This window comes from Anopheles aquasalis, chromosome 3 (genome assembly GCF_943734665.1).
Source record: "Anopheles aquasalis chromosome 3, idAnoAquaMG_Q_19, whole genome shotgun sequence".
Taxonomy (NCBI): domain Eukaryota; kingdom Metazoa; phylum Arthropoda; class Insecta; order Diptera; family Culicidae; genus Anopheles; species Anopheles aquasalis.
In genome coordinates, this window is record NC_064878.1 from 25094096 (window position 1) to 25113772 (window position 19677).

Sequence of the window (19677 nt, forward strand, 5' to 3'; positions counted from 1 at the left end):
TAACTTTTTTAGGATTAAATTTAAGCTTCCACTGTCCAAGGAGATCATTTATTAGTTTCATCTTCTGCCAAGGTTGTAGTGTAAGAAAATTCCCCTTTTCCTTTCCTTTTTTCTCTCTCTCTCTATCTGTGATCTCATCTCATCCGGTCAACCGGTGGCAAAATTCACATTTCCTCGTCATCACACCAAACGGAACTCGGCAATTAGATCCCATGCCTCCCATGTTTGCATCGAACCTTGGCGTGCCAATGTCCGACAACCGCGAGACCGGTGGATGTTTTTCCCTCTAGGCACGTCTTGAGTCATTCATGGAACAGCAATTACTGCTCGCTGACTCATACGATGAAATTTCGGGCGTCCAGTTCAAATCGACAGCGCTAAACAGAACATTGGCCGAAATCGCGCGAAATGATAAGAAACGTGTCGCAGATAGCACACGCTGTGATGGCTGCACACTGACAGTGTTGAGCGATAAATTGTCTTAAGAATAAATCCTCCCAGAAGGTTAAACAGCGGTGCCAATGCCGGGCACCGCGCAAATCATTTTATAATTGCAAACGCGCCACCACGCTTACATGGAACCGGAAGCAACGGTTTGGAATACCGCCCATGATGAGGTCATCCTTGAGCATCGTGGCCACAATATCACATCGTGTCCCATTAATCTCGCTTGCTTTCACATGAGTGACATCCACGGGCAATGCAATAAAGAGATGCAGAAATGCACCTACACAAAACAGAGTCCCTTATCAACCGCCGAGCATACGCGGTTAATATTCATAAATATTTTCTATCCAGTTGTTTTTTTTTTTTATTTGCATTTAATTAAAACGCGCCGATGGCACCTCCGGAACACGTGGCTCGGTGGGGTGGAATACATCAGACTCGCTAATTTTTACACCTTTCCAGTTGAAGGCTCAATTTGTGCTGATGCTGAATTTGGGATGCGCCGCGAGAACTTACCTGACCAACAGCTTCAGAAAGCAACCGAATCCCCGGCAAGTGGCCACTTCCGCCGTGTACGTTACTGTCATGATGATGAGGGGTGGTAGTAGGCCGAGAAGCACTAGTAGCCGCTTACTATTCACAACAAAAACACAGACACGCACGCAAAATAATCACAGAAAGTACACTGGACACTTTTGTTGCTTAGTGCGGCCTCATAGCGCCCTGGCTGCTACTCTCGAACTCGCCCCTAGTGCTGCCTAGTGGTGCGGCAGAATTAAGTGAAACACGAATATGAAATTCAAAGTTGAGGAGAGTACACGCACGACGAGATACACGACATTCCCGCCTGCTACGACGACACGTGAATCAGACGGCCGCGAATGGGGATGGGGGCTCGGTCGTGCGAAGCGACCGGCGGCAATCGAGGGTAACCGACCAGCACGACGTTTGCCTTTTGAGTGATGGCTATCGAAACCGACCACTGACGCTACTACTACACCGGAGGCGGCGGCGCCGGTCAAACATGGACCTTCCTTCGAACGGCGGCCGCGCGTTGGACACCACAACAGTCGGCGTCGGAGATTGTCTGTGGGGGCGGGTGAAGGGTGAAGGGAATGGTCTCGGGGCTAATTTAGCTACAAACGCAACGACTACACGCGGCTACGAATATTGCAAACGACGCGACGCGACTCGACGCTGTCGATGCTCGCGCGCCGTTGAGTTGGTCTCGCGGTTATGGTTCACCGGTGTACGGGCTTCCGGGCTTGTGCTACTCCCGTCCGGGAAGGAACGGACGCATCGTCGAAGTTAAAGTCATGGGTTTTAAAATAATTAAATATTTTAAAAAGTAACAACGAAAACTAGCAGTGCAGTGCCACGTAAAATGACTGCAATTCACGCAGTAGCCATGGGGTTTTTCGTTGTTTTTTTTTATCTTTTGTGTTGCCCCCCAGAGCCCCAAAGGAGCTGTGCCCACAGCTACAGAAGGAGTGGTGCCCATTTCGCGGCAAGTATTTGGTCCCGTCAGGCTGCGTGCGCCCAGAAAAAAAACCCTTTGGGCATTTAGCGGCGGCTAATGAATGGTTTCGAATCTTTTGAATTCTCTGTTTCATACATTTTCTGTTTCATCATACTTTCGTCGCGTTCGTCGCCTCATAAAACTCCTGCCACGACCTCAATCGAGAATGGAGTGGAGTGAATGGGATGTCCAAATTATGTGGTGCTATCACGCCCTGGTGCGCTGTGGACGTTGTTGAAACACGCAACATTTACAAGGCAAAAATATGTGTGTGTGTTTTTTATAGCAGCTGGCTGGAAGCGATGAAAATTATCGCCCAGAGGCGGTTTGATAGGGCATAGCACACCATGCACGGCATCAAAGCAATCCAATACCGTTCTATTTTTGCATAACAGCTACACAGGACGGACAGCGTACAACCGATGATCAAAAAATAATCTAATGATAATGATGATTCATCAAAACATCCATTCACTCCTACGCCTCGCATCAATGGAAGAACACCCGCTGAGGGTGCTTTGTCAAATTGCTAGCTTTGATTGCTCGGCACTGTTGCGATCATCCATCAAGCATGCCGGTGCCATTTTATAGCCGGACGAGATAATCCACGACAAAGTCGAAGAAAAGCAAACCTGCTGATGATAATGATGGTTGGGTTTTCCTCGGGGCTTGAGTGGAAATAACAACGTTCTGTCCGATTGCAGGCTAGCTGGGGTCCATCATCTTCTTCATCTTCTCTAACTATCATCATCCGCAAGGGAGGGGAAAAAATATTCACATCGTAATCATCGCCACCACAACATTCGCGATGACCACATAGAATTTGATTCTCCCCCCGACACACTAATCGCGTGGGGTGACAAATTGCGTGAGGGGTGGTGTCGGAGGAAGTTCAAGCGGAGTGAGTTCAAGGCCATTCCAGTTCAGTTCAGTTCGCTTGGTGTGACCTAATCCAATTCAATCTGCAATCTACCCATCCGGGAGCATGGGTGAACGGGCATGTAGAAGAGGGAAGTGCGACACACTATTGTGCGGCTTCTAGTGGACGGAGGAGTTGCTATGCTTCAGTCCTAAAATCAAGAAATAATTAAAAAGAAATCTATCGATTCGCTGAGTCGCTCGTGAGAGGGTTCCTCTGTTTTTTCCCCTCTCCTTCACAAATTCAGTAGTAATCTCGGCCTACTACTACCGGGTATGGGCAATCGGCTTGTCAGCTGTTGCAGGTGCGGTGCCGCCCAAAGGAATGTAGCTGCACCGTCGCCGCCTATGATCGTTTATGGAATTAATTAACGATTGATCGCTGGCTGTGTACGCATTGCTATATCAACAACCAGTGTAGTTAATCGTGTTGGTCAAACGATTCCTTGGGTTATACAGAGCAGCATCGATGGGAACCATTAACACCGTGCACCTTTCTGTTTCCATTCCCATTCCACGGGTCGATTATCATCGGGTTGGCCTTTAGTAGCTCCAGCTAGTAGTACACACTTGAGAACGACACACGTGTTGATGTTTGATGCGAGTAAATCAAGATTTTAATCCGAATCACGCACAACAGCACACACAGATACGGTAAACATTAACAGCGTGTTTGTATTGTGCGGGGCGCGCCAAAGGGCACTATCGGCCAGAGAGACATCGGGACGCCACAATCTCGCCAGGCCAGTAGACACACAAAGCGCACTCAAGCATCTTCGGTTTCGCTACAAAGGAATCACAAACGAAGTGATGCACCACCGCGGAGTTGAATCCGTTGCACATACGAGTCACGCTCATAATCTTTTACGACCCCGTCTTTGAATCTGCCGCATCTGGGTGGCCAGCATCTGGGGACGTTCTTAACGACGCGAAACGGAAAGCGGTTCGCGCGATTCGACCGTTGCGAGCTCAAAAACTTGTTTCGGCGTCCGATTCGTTCTCGTCGTTCGCATTTTATGGGGTCGCAGAACTTTTTTCGTTTTGTTGCATTCCGAGATCCGCGACTCGCTGATGTCATGCGAAATAGATTTCCGGATTTTCTAGCGGATCATCAGCCCACTCGCGAAATCACGTGCTTAATAGATTCACCAAAAAAAAAACCGGTCGCGGATCACGAGATAAAAGACTAAACCGACGGGGAGAAATCACAAACCGGCACACAGGGCGGCGCAAACGGCGGCTTGCGCGGTCTAGGTTGCGGACAAAACTTGCGGAGAAAGAAATTCGAACCGGAGAAATGGGATTTTCTGCAATGAACGACTACTAGACGCGGATGGAATTGATTTGTCCGGTTCCTCAGGCTTTCGTTGGCACTATCAGTCTTAGTTTTATTTACTGTACTCTCCGCGGAAGATCAAACAAAATCACGAACTGCAGATAAAAACTCACCCAAGGTTCCCGAGCGCCGCGCGAACTGGCCTCGGCCACCCACAGAACACGGTTCCATATAAATTCGGATTCAAACCGAGAGAACGATTCTCGTGAAAATCTTTGGGGAGAGAGAAACGATTACGCTGGCTGGAGAAGAAATTCCCTTTTTGTGGGCAGACTGCAGAGATTTAGACCATGCTCCAGCATTTACTAATCCAAAACCTGAAGGTAATTATTAAAGTTTACTTTTCACCGCTCTGGAGCACTTTTCGATTAGAAAAGAAAGATCTTTTATTAACGAAACTAGTGCTTAGCTTCCTCTCTGTGGTGTGGCATCTTTTAAACAGAAATTATTTAGCCGACAAGAGATACTAGAAATAGTCGACAAGAGATACTAACTAACAAAGCATTACTATTCGGTTCAACCGACGTGTACATAATTCAAGCTTTATTTCGACGGTATGTAGACGGCATTGTAGTCGTTTGTGCATCGGCGTACCAAAGTGTGTACAGGAACCAGGTCACTGATCTCTCGCAAAGATTAGAAAAATGAATGACAAAATTTGACAATCACTGTTCATTAATCAATGGGTATTAATCATTCAAACGAGAAAAAGCGATACTATGGTGCTTATTCTGTACCAGGCGATTTCGATGGCCTATAGGCGATGATTTATTTGGTTCATTTTGTGTTCACGATCGCCTACTGTCGAGTGCATTTTTGTGATCGACAGCTGGCGTTTTGTTTACATCGAGCATCGATCTGAACGGTTGGATCTGAAAAACAGTTATAGCGTCCTGATTGTGCATCAATAATTTCTTTCTGCTAATCGTATACTATTATTACAAAGGTTAAGTCGTTTTTGATACAGAACAAATCAAGTAAAGTCACAGTTTTTTTTACTTCAAACTGTCATTTTGAATTGTTTATTGTTTTCGAAACGTTTTGAAACAACGCGTTGAAGTTTCGAAATTCGCATGAATCATCGAACGCCTAGAGGCCATCGTAAACGCAAGTTACAGTATAAGCACCTTAATAAACATGTATTTGACAGCCACTGATGTATAGCAAAAACTCAATATGGCGGAGAACTCTCTCTCTCTTTCTCTCTTTCTCTCTCTCTCTCTCTCTCTCTCTCTCTCTCTCTCTCTATCTCTCTCGTTCTCTCTCTCTCCTTCTCTCTCTCTCGTCCTAGTCTCGTTAGAATATGCAAAGTAGTAAAAAAAGTAACGTCCTGCGTATGTTGCTAAACCTCTTTGATATTCGATTGTTCGTTCTTTCGATACAACTACGCAGGTTCGTCTCCAGTTCCTCGAAAAATTTTCTGTCACCGCTTGTCCCAATTCAAAGAATCAAAGAAAGCCTCTACACTATAAGAATATAAGCCTAGAAACTGGCGAAGCATAACTGGATTACAATACTTGTCGGCGTGTTGACTGTCACCTGTAGCGGAGACACAAACCAAAACGTACACGTCATCGTGACAGCAGTTGTCAAGTTGACATTTGACGTTTCTAGAACATTCTGTCAAGGAGCGAGAACCGGTTGCCTCGCTCTCGCTCGTCAATCGCTGAATGGTCTCTTTCTCTCCGAGGTCGGACCGCCTAAAGCGTTACTTCCTTGCGTTACTCTCAACGTCAAAATTTTCATCACCGAAAGGGAGGGAACTCGACGCTTGGGTGTTTCGGAAAACAATCGAAATCTCTTTAAGTAGATCTATTCTCGTGTTTCTACTACTACTCCGTTGCGATTAAGCATGTACGAAGAGCACTACGATGAAGATGGTAAGTGCAGCATAGATCAACAATTGGCGGGGTTTGGGTGGCATCGCCAAGGCTTAGCGTGGCCGCGGGTACGCAGTGGTGGGTTCCAGCGAAGCTGCGCTCGACAGTGTACGACGGATGTTTAAGGAATGGTGCTTTGTATGCAATTCGTGATAACTGTTCCCGTTTATTTTTCAACTATTGTTCACTGTTCACTGATTATTTAGCGATATTGCTGCTTAAAATTGATAAAAAAGGGGAATTTCCGAATATCTCCTTAATTGGCATACTAGTTTCGTTCATCGCACAGCATGCTGCGATTGCATTTTGAATTTGGTCGATCGACCTCCCCACCAACACTAGCGTATTGGCATGCGTTGATAAATTCTTGAAACGATAATCGAAGTCAACGGATATGATCATCACTCGTTCTTTCTACTTGCAGGATTCAAATTGTCCTTCGATGAGGATGTGTCGAAAGCGGACAAGCGGTGTTTCATGCGTACGTTCCCGAACGTTAGCCGGATCGCCGAGCGCAAGGTGCACTGCACCTCCTGCCACACGCACATTGGGACGGCCCCGATTGCCGAGGCCGTCATCCGGAAGCACCCGGTCCTGGGGGTTACGCAGTGTAGCGATTGCCACGATTTCTACAACAGCGGCGAGTTCTCGAAGGGTGAAGATGGTAGCGAGCTGTACTGCCGCTGGTGTGGGCAGGGCGGCGAGGTCTACTGTTGCTCCAACTGCCCGTTCGTGTTCTGCAAGAGTTGTATCATCAAGAATCTGTCCCGGGTTTGTGTGCAGGATATCGCTTCCAACGATAACTGGAGCTGCTTCCGGTGCGCTCCGAATATCTTGAGCCACCTAAGGGCCCAGCATTGGGCGCTCTGCAACTTCATCCAGAAACAGAAAAAGTAAGTTTCCGATACCTGCTGACACTCTTCTTGTCAGGGTTTCTTGTAATATTAATGCTGGCCGCCGTGCTTGTTCACACAGGGAAATTAAAAAGAAAAATTATAACACCCAAACCATTATGGCAATGATGAAGGAAGATAAAACAACCTGCTGTTTCATGAAGGGAAGAAGAAAACAGCGCATCACCACCATCCCGGAAGGATCGGACAGTGGCAAGGATTCACCTAAACCCTCCACTAGCAAAGCAGCAGCTGCTTCGACTGTAGATAAAGAGGATTCCGTGCCGCTGGCTGCGCTGGTAAAGTTAAAGGACTTCCGGAATGTTAAAGTTGTGCCAGCGCATCTGTTGCTCAGTCAACCGCAAGTGATTCTGAATTCCGTGCTGGCAAGAAAGGAAAAGACTCCAAAGCAACAAAAGAGCAAGAGCCCGGCGGAACGGAAGAAACCGCTAGCCGCTAACCAATTAGAGGGCATTAGAACCTATTCGAGAAAACCTATCAAGGAAGAATATAGGGCTGGCAAACGTCAGCTTGAGTCACAGGAAGTATCTGAAACGGTTCAAGCTGAGCAACCACCCTCCGCAAAGAAGGCAAAGCACAGTAATGACGAAGTCGTCTGTACGCCCGACATTATGGGTATCCTGTCACCGGTAGTGGAAATTACACCAATTACACCCATCATTCGAAAAGCGCAAGAACAGGAAAAGGTTCATTCGTCAGGACCTGGTACATCATCATCAGCCACTGCAGCTCAATCGATTGACGCCGTACCTTCCACCCCGAGCAATCGAGCGAAAACTCAACCAACTACGACCCCAGGTTTAGTGGCTAATATACGCACAATGCATGATAAACTGCAGCAGTACCTAGGAGTAAAAGACTCGCCAGCAACTCCCAAACCATCAAAGCTGCCCTTACCGATACAGGTGCCACCTAGTGCGAATCGAACGCCGCAGGCACCAGTCTACCATATAATCAACGGGTATCGTGTGGATCTTCACATGGCTTCACAGCAAAGTACCTATCGGTTACCGGATGGTAAGCTTATTCAGGTACGGAAGCAGAAAACCAGTCAACCCGAACCTGTGCCAAATAGCAATGAGTCCGACGAGACGCAGAGTCACAATCAGGCCTGGCCTAGTGCCCGGGACTCTGCGAATGGTATGAACTGTAGCTACACCGTAACATCTTTACCCTCTGCCTGGAACAAAGACGGTGAAACGTCAGAAATCTCGAAAGGCAAACGCATGTTTTCTGTTCACCAAACACTGCCAAAGGGACATCCTCAACTGACGAAAAACAGTGTACATCGCCCTCAGCCGCATATTTTAGTCACGAACCAGCGAATGCCTGTGAAACAGCTACGTTTTCAGCAGCTACCGACCCAACAGCTGCAGCAGCAGCAGCAACAACAGCAACAACAACAACAGCAACAACAACAACAGCAACAACAACAACAGCAACAACAACAACAACAACAGCTGCAGCCGCCGCCACTGCGGCCTCAGCAACCACTACGGCAGGCTCAACAACAGCCATCCCCGGTCCAGCTACAGGAACTACAGCGACCGGTTTTGCAATTTGCGCCAAGGGAACTGCAACAGCCGGCTTTACAACACCAAGAGATGCAGCAGCAACAACGAGCGAGACAAGCAAAACTGCCGAGACAGCAACCTCCATTACGACCGCTGCTACCAGCACGAACGCTGGTGCCACAATTGCAACCGTTTCAGCAGCCACAATTGCAGCAACAACCATTGCAGCCTCAGATTGTACTGCAATCGCCATTCCAGCAGCAAGTCACATTGCAGCAACAGCAGCCGCAGCAGCAACAGCAGCCGCAGCAGCAGCAGCAGCAGCAACAGCAGCCGCAGCAGCAGCAGCAGCAACATCAATTGCAACAGCTGCAGATTCAGAACTCGAACACGCCATCTCCACAACAGATACTTCGGTTTCCGCCGTACTTGGAGATTTCGACATTTAGACCGCCCTTTCCAGCAGAACAACAGAATCTGCAAAATCGGCCGTTTCAATCGTCCATCGTTACACAGCAGCCAATGCAGCCACAACCGTTTCGGCAGCCACAACCACAATATCAATCACAACTAGTGGTGACAGCAGTAAGGCCGCCAGCACAACAGCAGCGAAAGAGGGGAAGAGCGTCCAGCAATAATCAAGTGCCGGCTACTACCAACTCGGCTGGAGCTGCCGCTACCAGCAATAATGTTGCACACACCGCCAGACCTGCGCTGCTGAACACTTTGCGTGACATGGTTAATGGCCCGCATACCAATTCCCCGCTCGGGAAGGGACAGAAAGAGTTCGAGGCCAAGCTGTTGGTAGGGGCGGAAACATGCCATCAGATAATGGGCAAAATCGCTACCTTGGCAGGCTCGCAGTCAATGAAGCAGATTCGGACTTTGCGCGAGTTAAAGGAGCTGTATCTGCATATGTCCTACCTGCTGACATACGGCGTAAGACGGTTTCAGGGACTGCAGCAACAATGCGTCGAGGATGTGCGCTCGCTCGGTTTCGAAAATGCTGCCGAATTTTTGCTTACGGATGTAGCAACCAACGCTAGCGTCCCGGAGGAGACGAACAAAAGTGGTGAAGCAGAAGGCAACCCTGATGGCGATGAAGAAAATGACTGTGAAATCATCGAGCAGAACGCGACCGTCATTGAGGTAGATTCGGATGACGATGAGGGATCCCAATCGGCGCAGTCAAATCAGGCGTCCAACAGCAGCTCAACTCAAGACGGTGTACAGTTGGCCGCAAGATTTGAAATTGTCAGTGGCGCCCCGGGAAACTTCGATGTTAGAGCGATCGCTTCTCCATTGCCCGGAGGTCAATCAGGGGGATCAAATACACCCAACACACAATCGAATGGTGCAAATAATAATGATCAGCAGCAAAATAGCGAAGGAAACGCACCTCGCGAAGGTGGAAAGGTAGCTGATCAGACTAACGCTAGCGAACCTGCAACCGCAACGAAGCAACCCGAATGCGAGAACAGTTCAGCATCAACGGAGCAGGCGGCGCCAAACGATTCCAATGAACTTGCGGAATTGGTTGAACTGAGTGAGGCGAACGATGGCGGCACTGATAGCCAGCGCACAAACGTTGGTCAGGAAGGCGAAGTTCAGCACGGTGTCAGCGATGGCGCAAATGGTAAGTTTGCTGTCAATAAATTCCGAGCCACATTAATTTGCTTACCCCTTTGCCTTAGTAGAGACGGCGAGGGCACCAACAGTGGAGGCAGTGGAGCAAGAAGCATCACCGTCCAAAGCCAACGAAAGTCTTTCGGGCAGCGAGCTGTTGGAGCAGCTAGTAGACAGTTTGATGGACCAAGGACTGCTAGATGTTCCCAAGATACTAACAGCTGACGCCGGAATAAGTGATGTATCGAAAGGCGCTGCGGAACTGGTTGAAATATCTCCCAATGAAGTGTCCGAATTGTTAAATAACCAGATGGTGGACACATCGGTAGAGAAGGAGCAAAACAATCAAACGAACCAACAGGACCTTGAGAAGAGGGATGAAACAAATGAGTCCGAAGAGATGGGCATGAAACAACTGGCAACGGACAACCGCAGTGCGAATAATGAAAGTAATTCGGTGCTAGAAAAGGAAGCAGTGGATTCATCAAAACCATTTGACGAAGCAGCAGTAGTGGAGACAGATGAAACTCTGAAAGCTTGCCCAAGCGAGAATGTAGCTATTGGGAAGGATGCTTCTAAAGCCGAGGGAGAGGATCACCGTGTAGAATGCACAGCTGAAAATGAGGAGCAAAACATCAGCCTAGGGAAGGATATGGAGGATTCCTTAAAGGAAAGTGTTGGTATTACTGATGTAGATTTCGCAGAGCAAGAGCGACAGAAATTAAAAAGTGCTAATGAGGAAATTGCTCGTATGAAAGGCGATGGTGATGCGATATTAGACAAGCAAAACATTGCCGGAGAGAAGGACTCTGTGGATTCGGCGATGGCAGTTGATAGTTTTGCTGATGTAGAGATGCAAGATGACTCTAAAAAGGATAAAGAAGAAGAAGATAAGCATTTAGAAGGTACAACGGAAGAAATTGATATGAAGGACGATTCAAAGGTGAGGATTTTCGTCAATGATTCAAACATTGTCGAAGAAAAGACTCCAGGTGCCTCTTCACTACTAAGTGGTACTATCAGCAGTGTAGATTTGACACTGGCCCCATTAGAAGACGCTAGCAAAGATGTAGAGATGAAGGATCAATCAAATTCGCTCGAGAACAAAGAGGAGATAGCCAGTGATTCAAATCCGGCCAAGGGGAACAAATTAGAAGAAGCAGAATCTCACAAGCAGGTCGATAATGATACGACCAACCAAGCACAACAAATGGATACCGCAATAGCACGACAGCTAGAGACTGAAAATTGTTCAGAGGAGCAAAGCACGGGAAAAGAAGAATCGTTTTCGGAGTCCAGAAGTTTCATAGAAATTCCGGAAACAGAAAGGCAAGACATTGCGAAAGAAAAAGTCGATAGTTTGTCTCAAAAGTACGTAGAAGATTTAAATGATAATAGCATGCCTGTTGGCAGCTCTATTGCCCCATCTCTTGAACATTCTACAACATTAGAAGCTGACAAAATGGTAACATGCGATACTTCCACTAAAGAAGATGACTTGGGCCTGTCGGAGGCAAAAACTACGAAAACTGACGATAATGTAGAAACCTCTTCGATGGGATCGTCGGAAGGTTTTCGCAGTCCAGAAACGATTTTATCCGATTCGTTTCCGTTCGATGACCCATGCACTCGTATACGGGGCGAGAATTCCACACAGAAAGAGACGAATGTTAATGAAGGAGCATCTATCTCCGCTGGCGGTGAAGCCTCTCAAGATACCGATACCGTTGTAGAGGCATCAGCGGCAATAGATGAACAGAATATTGCGAATGAAGACTTGATTTCATTAGAGTCTATTTCGAATGATGCATGGGAAGATTCGGAACAAGATGGGACTCAAGATGGAGTGGACGCCACTTTCTGATGTAGGCGATACAATCCCTTAGAAGAGCTTAGAAAATAGTTGAACTTTAATGAGGATATGCAAGTAGCACGTAGCGTTTCTGTGAATCGGCCATCTGTATCTGTAACGGATACCTAGATGTAAGCTAATGAACTTTATGAGTGAATGTTATGGCAGTGTAAATATGCTATAAAATGATGATGATACAACGATCATTAAATTAAATGAAATGTCTAATAAACGCTATGCGAAACATCAACTGTATGATCCTTTTTTGGTGTTAATGATTTCAGGATTCTGGCGGGTGTTAAACATCTTGATTGTAGTATGCTGCGCGTTAGCTCCTTACCATTCACAGTGTTGCCGCCGGTCGAGTATTCATTGGCTAGTGCAATTGAATCGAGCAGGAATTACGACTTGGCGGACGACGGCGCGAGGAATCTTTTGTGGCAGGCCAAGAGTGCTTGTCGGTTGTAGCGCCGGATAAGTAAGTACGTAAGTAATGCAATTGAATTCTTGCTTTAATCTAACCATAGGCTGTCTGGAGGATGGTAAGTATGCGTAAAGGGAAAACCCTCTTCGGGCCAGTTTCTGTGTTTTTAGTAGCCGATCGAGTATATCCGTTCACATTGGTTATCAACTATTTATTTACCGATAACAATTCCGCAACTAAAGCAACACACACTCACACCAGAACACGACGTTGCTGGCGGTTTGTTTGATAATTTCTTCGGTCTTTTGCTCACATCCGCACGTGCACGTTCCGGTGCCCATAAACTATATTCCTCGTCGTCCTCTAGAGCCCAGCCACTGCTCCGAAATGCTCCGAAACACACCTCCGTCCCCCCGCAACTACATAACAAATAACAACAAAAAAAAAACAAAAGAGTCATCAACCATCAGCAGTCTAGACGTTCGTTTCCCCTTTCGCCTTGGCCGCGGCACCGTTCGCGTCGGCCGGCTTCAACGACGGTATGTACTGGCCGAGCCAGCCGAGCACAATCTCCCGGTAGCGGTACAGCACGATGCTCAGGATGGTGACGGCAAACAGCACACCAGCCAGAATCTCGTAATCATTCTCCAGCCGGTGGTAGTGCTGCTCGATGCCGATCAGGGCACCAAAGAAGCGACCGAAGCCAAAGTGAGCTATCACAGGCAGTGCTTGGGCGAGGGCGGTCACCTTGCGGGGCAGCAGATCGCGGAAGTGCAACACCAGCGTGATCCAGGTCAGTCCGAGCGTCGTCGGTAGTAACAAATCCTCCACCACGTCCCACAGCGCGTAGTCCAGTATGGCGAGCAGGATGAAGCGTACCACCAGCGACAAGAAGGCGGCCACCAGGATCTTGCACGTACCGAACGCCTCGATGATGCGCCGCGAGTACACGAGCACCGGGATGGCCAACAGGTCGCCGGCGAGCAGAATCGTGCGGACGAAGGTATGGAACAGATCGGAGGATCGCTTCGAACCCGTCGCCACCTCACCATCCGTATCGTCCCCATCGTTGCCATTCGGTACACCCAGCATATGGGACTCATCGATCGAATCGATCACGCTCCACATCGACCCGAGACCGATCGCCACCAGGAAGGGCAACCAGCAGCGCTGGAAGTACTTGCGGACAGCGGGCACGGAGAGGAACTTCTGGGGCGTCGTCCGGAACTGCCACCACTCTTCGACCGGCGACAGGTCCATCTTCAGCGGGCTGAGCAGAATGACGGCGGCGGTCGTGTAGAGAATGACGAACAGCATGTACGCCTGCTCGTAGTCATCGTTGAAGAAGATAATCCAACCGACGGCACCCCAAACCAGCTGACGGCCAAAGTCGGCCACTCCGGTCGATGGATCACGTGTGGCTATCACGATGGCCGTGTTGAGCAGCGTCAGGGCACCGAGCAGGAAGAAGTCCAACAGTGAGCGGATCGATAGGTAGTAGTAGAACGTAGTATCACCCTCATCATCATCTCCGTCATTGTCTTCATCCTGCAGATAGGAAGGAGTATTTTTTTTTTTACTGGTTCTAACTGTACTCACCATTGCTCCGTACTCACCCCATCGCAGGTCGTTCCGTGCAGGATGCTGTCACTGTCCTCATAAGGATCGACGATGTCACATTGCACCACAGCCTTGCAGCCAACGGGCTGTGCCTTTATCCAGGCCTTATCGAGCGGACATCTGAAGCCATCTGTAATAGGATCATCATCGTAAGCAACGGCAGCAATCGGCAGGCTGAAATCGGCCAGAAACTAACCGATCTCCTCTTACCTAACGGATAGCTACACTCGTCACCCTCGTCGCGTTCACTGTGCTCATCGAAAGTGGCCTTCAGCGCGATGCTACCCTGGGTGTAGGTATGGCACACCTCGTCCTCCTCATCAGCATCCGCACACACGATCGCCGTCGGTACGATCACCGTCTCCTGGTTGTCCGCTATGCCATCATTATCATCATCCTCATCATCCGCGTCCGGGATTCCGTCATTATCATCATCACTGTCCTGATCGTCCGGGATACCATCGTTATCGTCGTCCGGATCCTCATCGTTGGAGATGCCGTCCCCATCGAGATCGTTCTTGCTACGCTGACCCTTATCGTGCACATCCGGGATACCGTCATTGTCATCGTCCACATCTTCCGCGTCCGGTATGCCATCGTTATCATCATCGTCATCCTCCGTGTCCGGAATGCCATCATTATCATCATCAGGATCCTCATCATCCGGTATACCGTCACCATCGAGATCGTGCGTCACGGGTTTGCCCTCGAGCGAATCCGGGATACCGTCATTATCGTCATCATTGTCCTTATCATCCGGGATACCATCGTTATCATCGTCATCGTCCTCCGCATCCGGAATGCCATCATTGTCATCATCCAGATCCTGATCATTCGGAATTCCATCGCCATCCAAATCATTTAGCTTCGCTTTGCCCTCGAGCGAATCCGGAATACCATCATTATCGTCATCGACGTCCTTCTCGTCCGGTATGCCATCATTGTCATCGTCCGTATCTTCCGCATCCGGAATTCCGTCATTATCATCATCATCATCCAGCTCGTTCGGGATACCGTCACCGTCGAGGTCATTGGTGCGTGCCTTGCCCTCGAGCGAATCCGGGATACCATCGTTGTCATCGTCATCGTCCTCCGCATCCGGAATACCATCATTGTCATCATCAGGATCCTCTTCATTCGGGATACCGTCGCCATCGAGATCGTTCGTTCTCGCGGAGCCCTCGAGCGAATCCGGAATACCATCATTATCATCATCGACATCCTTCTCGTCCGGTATGCCATCATTGTCATCGTCCGTATCTTCCGCATCCGGAATTCCGTCATTATCATCATCATCATCCAGCTCGTTCGGGATACCGTCGCCATCGAGGTCATTGGTGCGTGCCTTGCCCTCGAGCGAATCTGGGATACCATCGTTATCATCGTCCACGTCCTGATCGTCCGGAATGCCATCATTGTCATCGTCCAGATCCTCCGAATCCGGCACACCGTCATTATCGTCGTCCGGATCGAGCTCATTCGGGATACCGTCACCGTCGAGGTCATTGCTCGAGTCCGGATCGTTAGAATCCGGAATACCGTCATTGTCGTCGTCCGTATCCAGATTATCCGGTATGCCGTCACCGTCCGTGTCACGCTCGATCGAACCGTGACCACTGCCCAGATCTAGCACCGTTCCTCCATCGCCATCATCACCCTGGCCATCTTCTTGTGCCTGCAACGCGGCCACCAGCTGGGCCGATTTGGCTTGACGTGCGTAGCAGGTGCTATCGAACTGAGAATCCTGCTGGCAACTATACGTACAGTTTTCCAGCTTTAGCGATCCACTCTAGAATGACAACGGGGCATTAAGGTACCATGCATCTGTATCGACGGCGAATTACGCGAATCCTTACCTTGTCGGCGGCCCAATCATGGCACACGCCACTATCGGAACACTTTTCCTGCACAATGAACGCTCCCTTCCGGTTGCACAGGAAGCTGGCCTGCGGTTCGCACACCTCCGGCGGTGGCGTACGGCTGACGGCGAACATGAGCAACACATACAGAACCATCGAGGCGATGATCGTGATGGCGGTCAAAATGCGCAACCGTTTGCCATACGCGAAGGCATTGCCCGTGGCCCATTTGTCTGCCAGCAGCGCAAATACGAACGGACCGAGCAGGGCAGCCAGTGGGATGAACGCCGAGATGGAGTAGATCTCAGTGTAGGCGAAACCCTTCTGGGTCATGTTGGTCTGGAGGAAGGGGTAGATGCATCCCAGACCTGCAGCGAGCAGAGGAAGCTTTTATCAAGACGCTGGCTAGAGGGTAACAGGGCAGTTGAACCTCCATAAAATACGATACTTACCTCCATAGAACAGGAAGAGTACACATTTTAGCGAGAGGCAGTGTTTGGCCTCAAACAGTGGTTTCTCCTCCATGGTCGGCCACAAGGACCTCACGCGTCCGCTGCGACTTTGCACCTTCTTTTGGGGCTCGCTTTTACTCTCTTACTGACACTGATGCCCTCCCCTCTAAGAAATGAAGGTTTTTTAATGAAGGAAGATCACGAACAACCGAAGGAAATTTTAATGCATCCTCTCTCTCTCCCCCTGTTTTTTGTATTATTCTAACTCGATTCTATATTGTAGGGCTCTGAGGTAATTAAGCCTTTCAAGAAATTTGTCGAAAAGTGCGTAGCTAATGTTATACAGGACCTCAACTATGCTTTTGTGATTTGGACCTTGCTGAACATCTGCAAAATACCCTTTGGTTCACGTTCGAGTGGGTGGATTCTCCGAAGCACACTAGGCCCTTCAGCTGACACAGGAGGAGACACAGCGGAGAAGCAGATAGAATCCGACAACCTAGCCCACTAAATTCTTCTTACATCTCTTGGATGAACAAAAAAGGACAACATGATACACTCAGATAAAGCTGACAAACTGGAGCAAGAAGGCGCTCTATACAGCGAGTCTTCTTGAGGAGACTGAAAAGAACAGTAACCAAGAAGTCAGTATGTAGGTCGAATGAAATACCCGTTGAAATTTTAATACCTTTGCCCCCGTGCACCCCTCCCCAGGATAGCCCGTCAACGTGTGTTTCGCGCAATTAATTTCACGAAAGCACCAAGCTGGTGCAGAAATCTGGCCCACTCCTAGTCCCTCTAATGGCATGATAAATGATAGCACAGCAAACTGTACCATAGCAGCCCATTCGCTGCACATTATCACATCGCCCGAACCAACGGTTGGTTGGTTTCCACTTACGACGGCAACGGTGGAACAGGGGGCGCGCACCACGAGACGGCCAGACATATATTAATTTCGGCGTGCGAGGTGGTCACCGTGATGCAACACAACCTCCACTTTATGATCCCCATCCGGTGCGCGTCAAAGGCAACCAACACTTTTCTCGTGCCAATCCGGGGTTGGTTGTGTGAATTCGCGCGGATTGCTACCTCCCCCCCGCCATGGGGTTCGGGTTATGATCATCAATTTGCATCATCCTCAAATACGGCACGGGCAGTGCACAGGATCTGGCACCCGGCGGTTGGAAAGCAATTGCCGGCCGAGGAAGGATGGGTTTCTGGGAGGACGGACAAACACGGCCGTCGTCGAGCTGTCCAAAGACATATGTCGGTTGAATAGTCCGCCCCAGGGTTGGAGCAGTTGGAACGGCCTGTCCAACCGTTGCCAATGGAATTTGCAAATGAATCAAATCAGCGCATCAGCCGCGAGTCGGCTCGGCCCGTGTTGCGGCGCTGCCTGCCTGTTGTGGGTGGATTACGTGCACCGGACCAACAGAGACACCAATCCCCGCCTAGAGTAGCGTGACGGCGGAAAATGTAATGTGGAATATATATATTACTCCTCCGCTCCCTACCCTCCCATCATACCCAAGGGGTCCTAATGCAAAAGCCTCCTGCTGCCGGTTGTCTGGTCTAAATTTATCAATTTTCTACACTTTAGCAATCATCTTTTTGCGGGCGAATGGGTGTCAAGATTCACTCAAGAAAAAGGAGAATCTAGAGAAGGAGAAGATGTTACTCAAAGAAGATAAAAAAAGGGAGAAAAACCAAGCGGACATGCACCAAACCACCATTCAAGTGTCAACCGGACGGAGACACCACATTCAACGCCATTTGCCACGACGCGTATCCTTGCCGCCAGTCCTGCGCGATCGTCAAACGGTTCGTTTTGGATCGTAAGTGTTTCAACAGATCACAGCCGCAGCAGCAAAGCAGCAAACAACACAAAATACTCGATTATACATTGGTGTCTATTCACACGAAACAACGTGGGTGACTCGTACGGTTCAGCTATCCCGCGACAACCCCGCGGCAACCCACGGCCGTCCGGACAGTAAGGAAGAGCGAAACAAGGACCGAGAATGAGATGAGGTTCCCTGGTTTTCGCCTTTTGGTGCGGCTTGATTTGCTGCTAGTGCTGCTGGCTACGTCGGTCTTGGGTCTCGTTTCGATTTTTAATTTTATCGCACACACCGCCACTGTCTGCCACAACACTGTGCGCAAACCAGTGCGCACATGCGGTCGATGGCTGAGGGGCACATCCCGGCACCTCAACCGCTCATCGGTTTCACATCGGTTTTGCATTTTCCGATCGCCGCGTTTACGTAAAAGCCACCGCTCAGCCCGTTGGTGCACTACCCTACGAAGATACTAAGAATGGCGGAATGTGTCCCGTGGCACATGAGATGAATGTGTTTATCGTCGCTCGTCGTTGCTGCCACACAACAGGACAACATTGCATCGCCTAGATGCAATTGCATCTCAATTACACTGCAAGGTTGCAACGATCATCGCCTATCGTCTGCGCCGGAACACTACCCCGCGCTGTCTACTACCTTCCGGCCCGAGCCTTTGACAGGTGTCACTGTTGGGGTGGGGCGGGAGCGAGAGGTTGCTTAGTGAGTTGGTTGACAACCACGTACCAGGATGAGCGCGCGCTGGTACGTTTTCATTCACGCGAATATCCGTTTGGCGACGTCGTGCACCTCTTCACTCTCTCTCTCTTTCTCTCCTACTCTCTCTCTCACTCTCTCTTTCTCCTTCTCTCTCTCTCTCTCTCTTTTCAGGCAAAAGTGGAAGTAAAAATAACTCGCAGGCAGCACAGGGTTTCACGTTCTCGGTCAGCACACCGCACTGGCACCGCTTTCTATCTTCTGCCTATCAGGCGGTTAGCGCACCGTTTCGAAGGTCCCCTTCGGACCGATATGGCCGAAAAAGGATGCTTCACAATGGACCGCAACACTAGGACAACGAGCTACGGTAAGTTTGTAGCCGAATTCAGTGAACTTTCACACTAACCGTTCCGTTTCTTTCCGTTTCCGGTGTACGCTCGCACTGCTCACTCCCAAAGGGGGTTTGGAAGTCAAACACTTTGCCGAGAAACTGAGAGAACCGCGGACGCAATAGACCGAGCAGAAGGTTCCGAACGGACTAAACCGCGTTACGCGATCGGTACGTCAGAACTATTCTCGGCTGGGCCGGGCCAGCCCGAATTAGCACTCACGCGGCCGACCACCAGTCTGATGGTGTGTGCTTAGAGGTGTACGGACACCTCGTCACCGCCACCGACATCAAAGCAGAAAGCGGAGATCATCCCTTTTTATCATACAGAGAGAGAGAACGCGAGAGAGAGAGAGAGAGTCCCAGCGATTGT

General features: G+C 49.3%; 3 protein-coding genes across 8 annotated transcripts in view; 1 reads left to right on the forward strand and 2 right to left on the reverse strand.

Annotated features, from left to right (window-relative positions):
- The window catches only part of LOC126577257 (bestrophin-4-like), a 9196-nt gene extending 4909 nt beyond the window's left edge, over positions 1-4287 (reverse strand). For 2 of the 4 annotated variants that reach the window (XM_050238731.1, XM_050238728.1), the window contains exons 1-2: positions 4098-4287; positions 964-1205 (exon numbers count right to left, since the gene is read on the reverse strand). In XM_050238731.1, the coding sequence (XP_050094688.1) occupies positions 964-1034 (71 nt within the window). In that variant the 5' untranslated portion in view covers positions 1035-1205; positions 4098-4287. Of the gene's footprint in view, positions 1-963; positions 1206-3454; positions 3898-4097 lie in introns of those variants that run through there. The other 2 variants (XM_050238729.1, XM_050238730.1) reach the window with 2 other exon arrangements.
- Positions 4288-5981: 1694 nt separating this feature from the next.
- LOC126576606 (putative mediator of RNA polymerase II transcription subunit 26) lies at positions 5982-12256 on the forward strand. 2 transcript variants are annotated; one of them, XM_050237912.1, is made up of 4 exons: positions 5982-6100; positions 6525-6993; positions 7076-10164; positions 10223-12256. In XM_050237912.1, exons 1-4 carry the CDS (start codon positions 6073-6075, stop codon positions 12016-12018), a joined length of 5382 nt encoding a protein of 1793 aa, XP_050093869.1. In that variant the 5' UTR covers positions 5982-6072; the 3' UTR covers positions 12019-12256. The 2 variants fall into 2 exon arrangements, with proteins under 2 accessions (XP_050093869.1, XP_050093870.1); XM_050237913.1 differs by having other exon boundaries at positions 10226-12256.
- Positions 12257-12620: 364 nt separating this feature from the next.
- Positions 12621-19549, reverse strand: LOC126577113 (uncharacterized). Of its 2 annotated transcripts, XM_050238527.1 has the most exons (7): positions 19323-19549; positions 16884-16982; positions 16362-16527; positions 15907-16277; positions 14261-15839; positions 14047-14180; positions 12621-13978 (listed from the first exon to the last, which is right to left on the reverse strand). In XM_050238527.1, exons 3-7 carry the CDS (start codon positions 16432-16434, stop codon positions 12905-12907), a joined length of 3231 nt encoding a protein of 1076 aa, XP_050094484.1. In that variant the 5' UTR covers positions 16435-16527; positions 16884-16982; positions 19323-19549; the 3' UTR covers positions 12621-12904. The 2 variants fall into 2 exon arrangements, with proteins under 2 accessions (XP_050094484.1, XP_050094483.1); XM_050238526.1 differs by lacking the exon at positions 16884-16982.
- Positions 19550-19677: the final 128 nt, after the last annotated feature.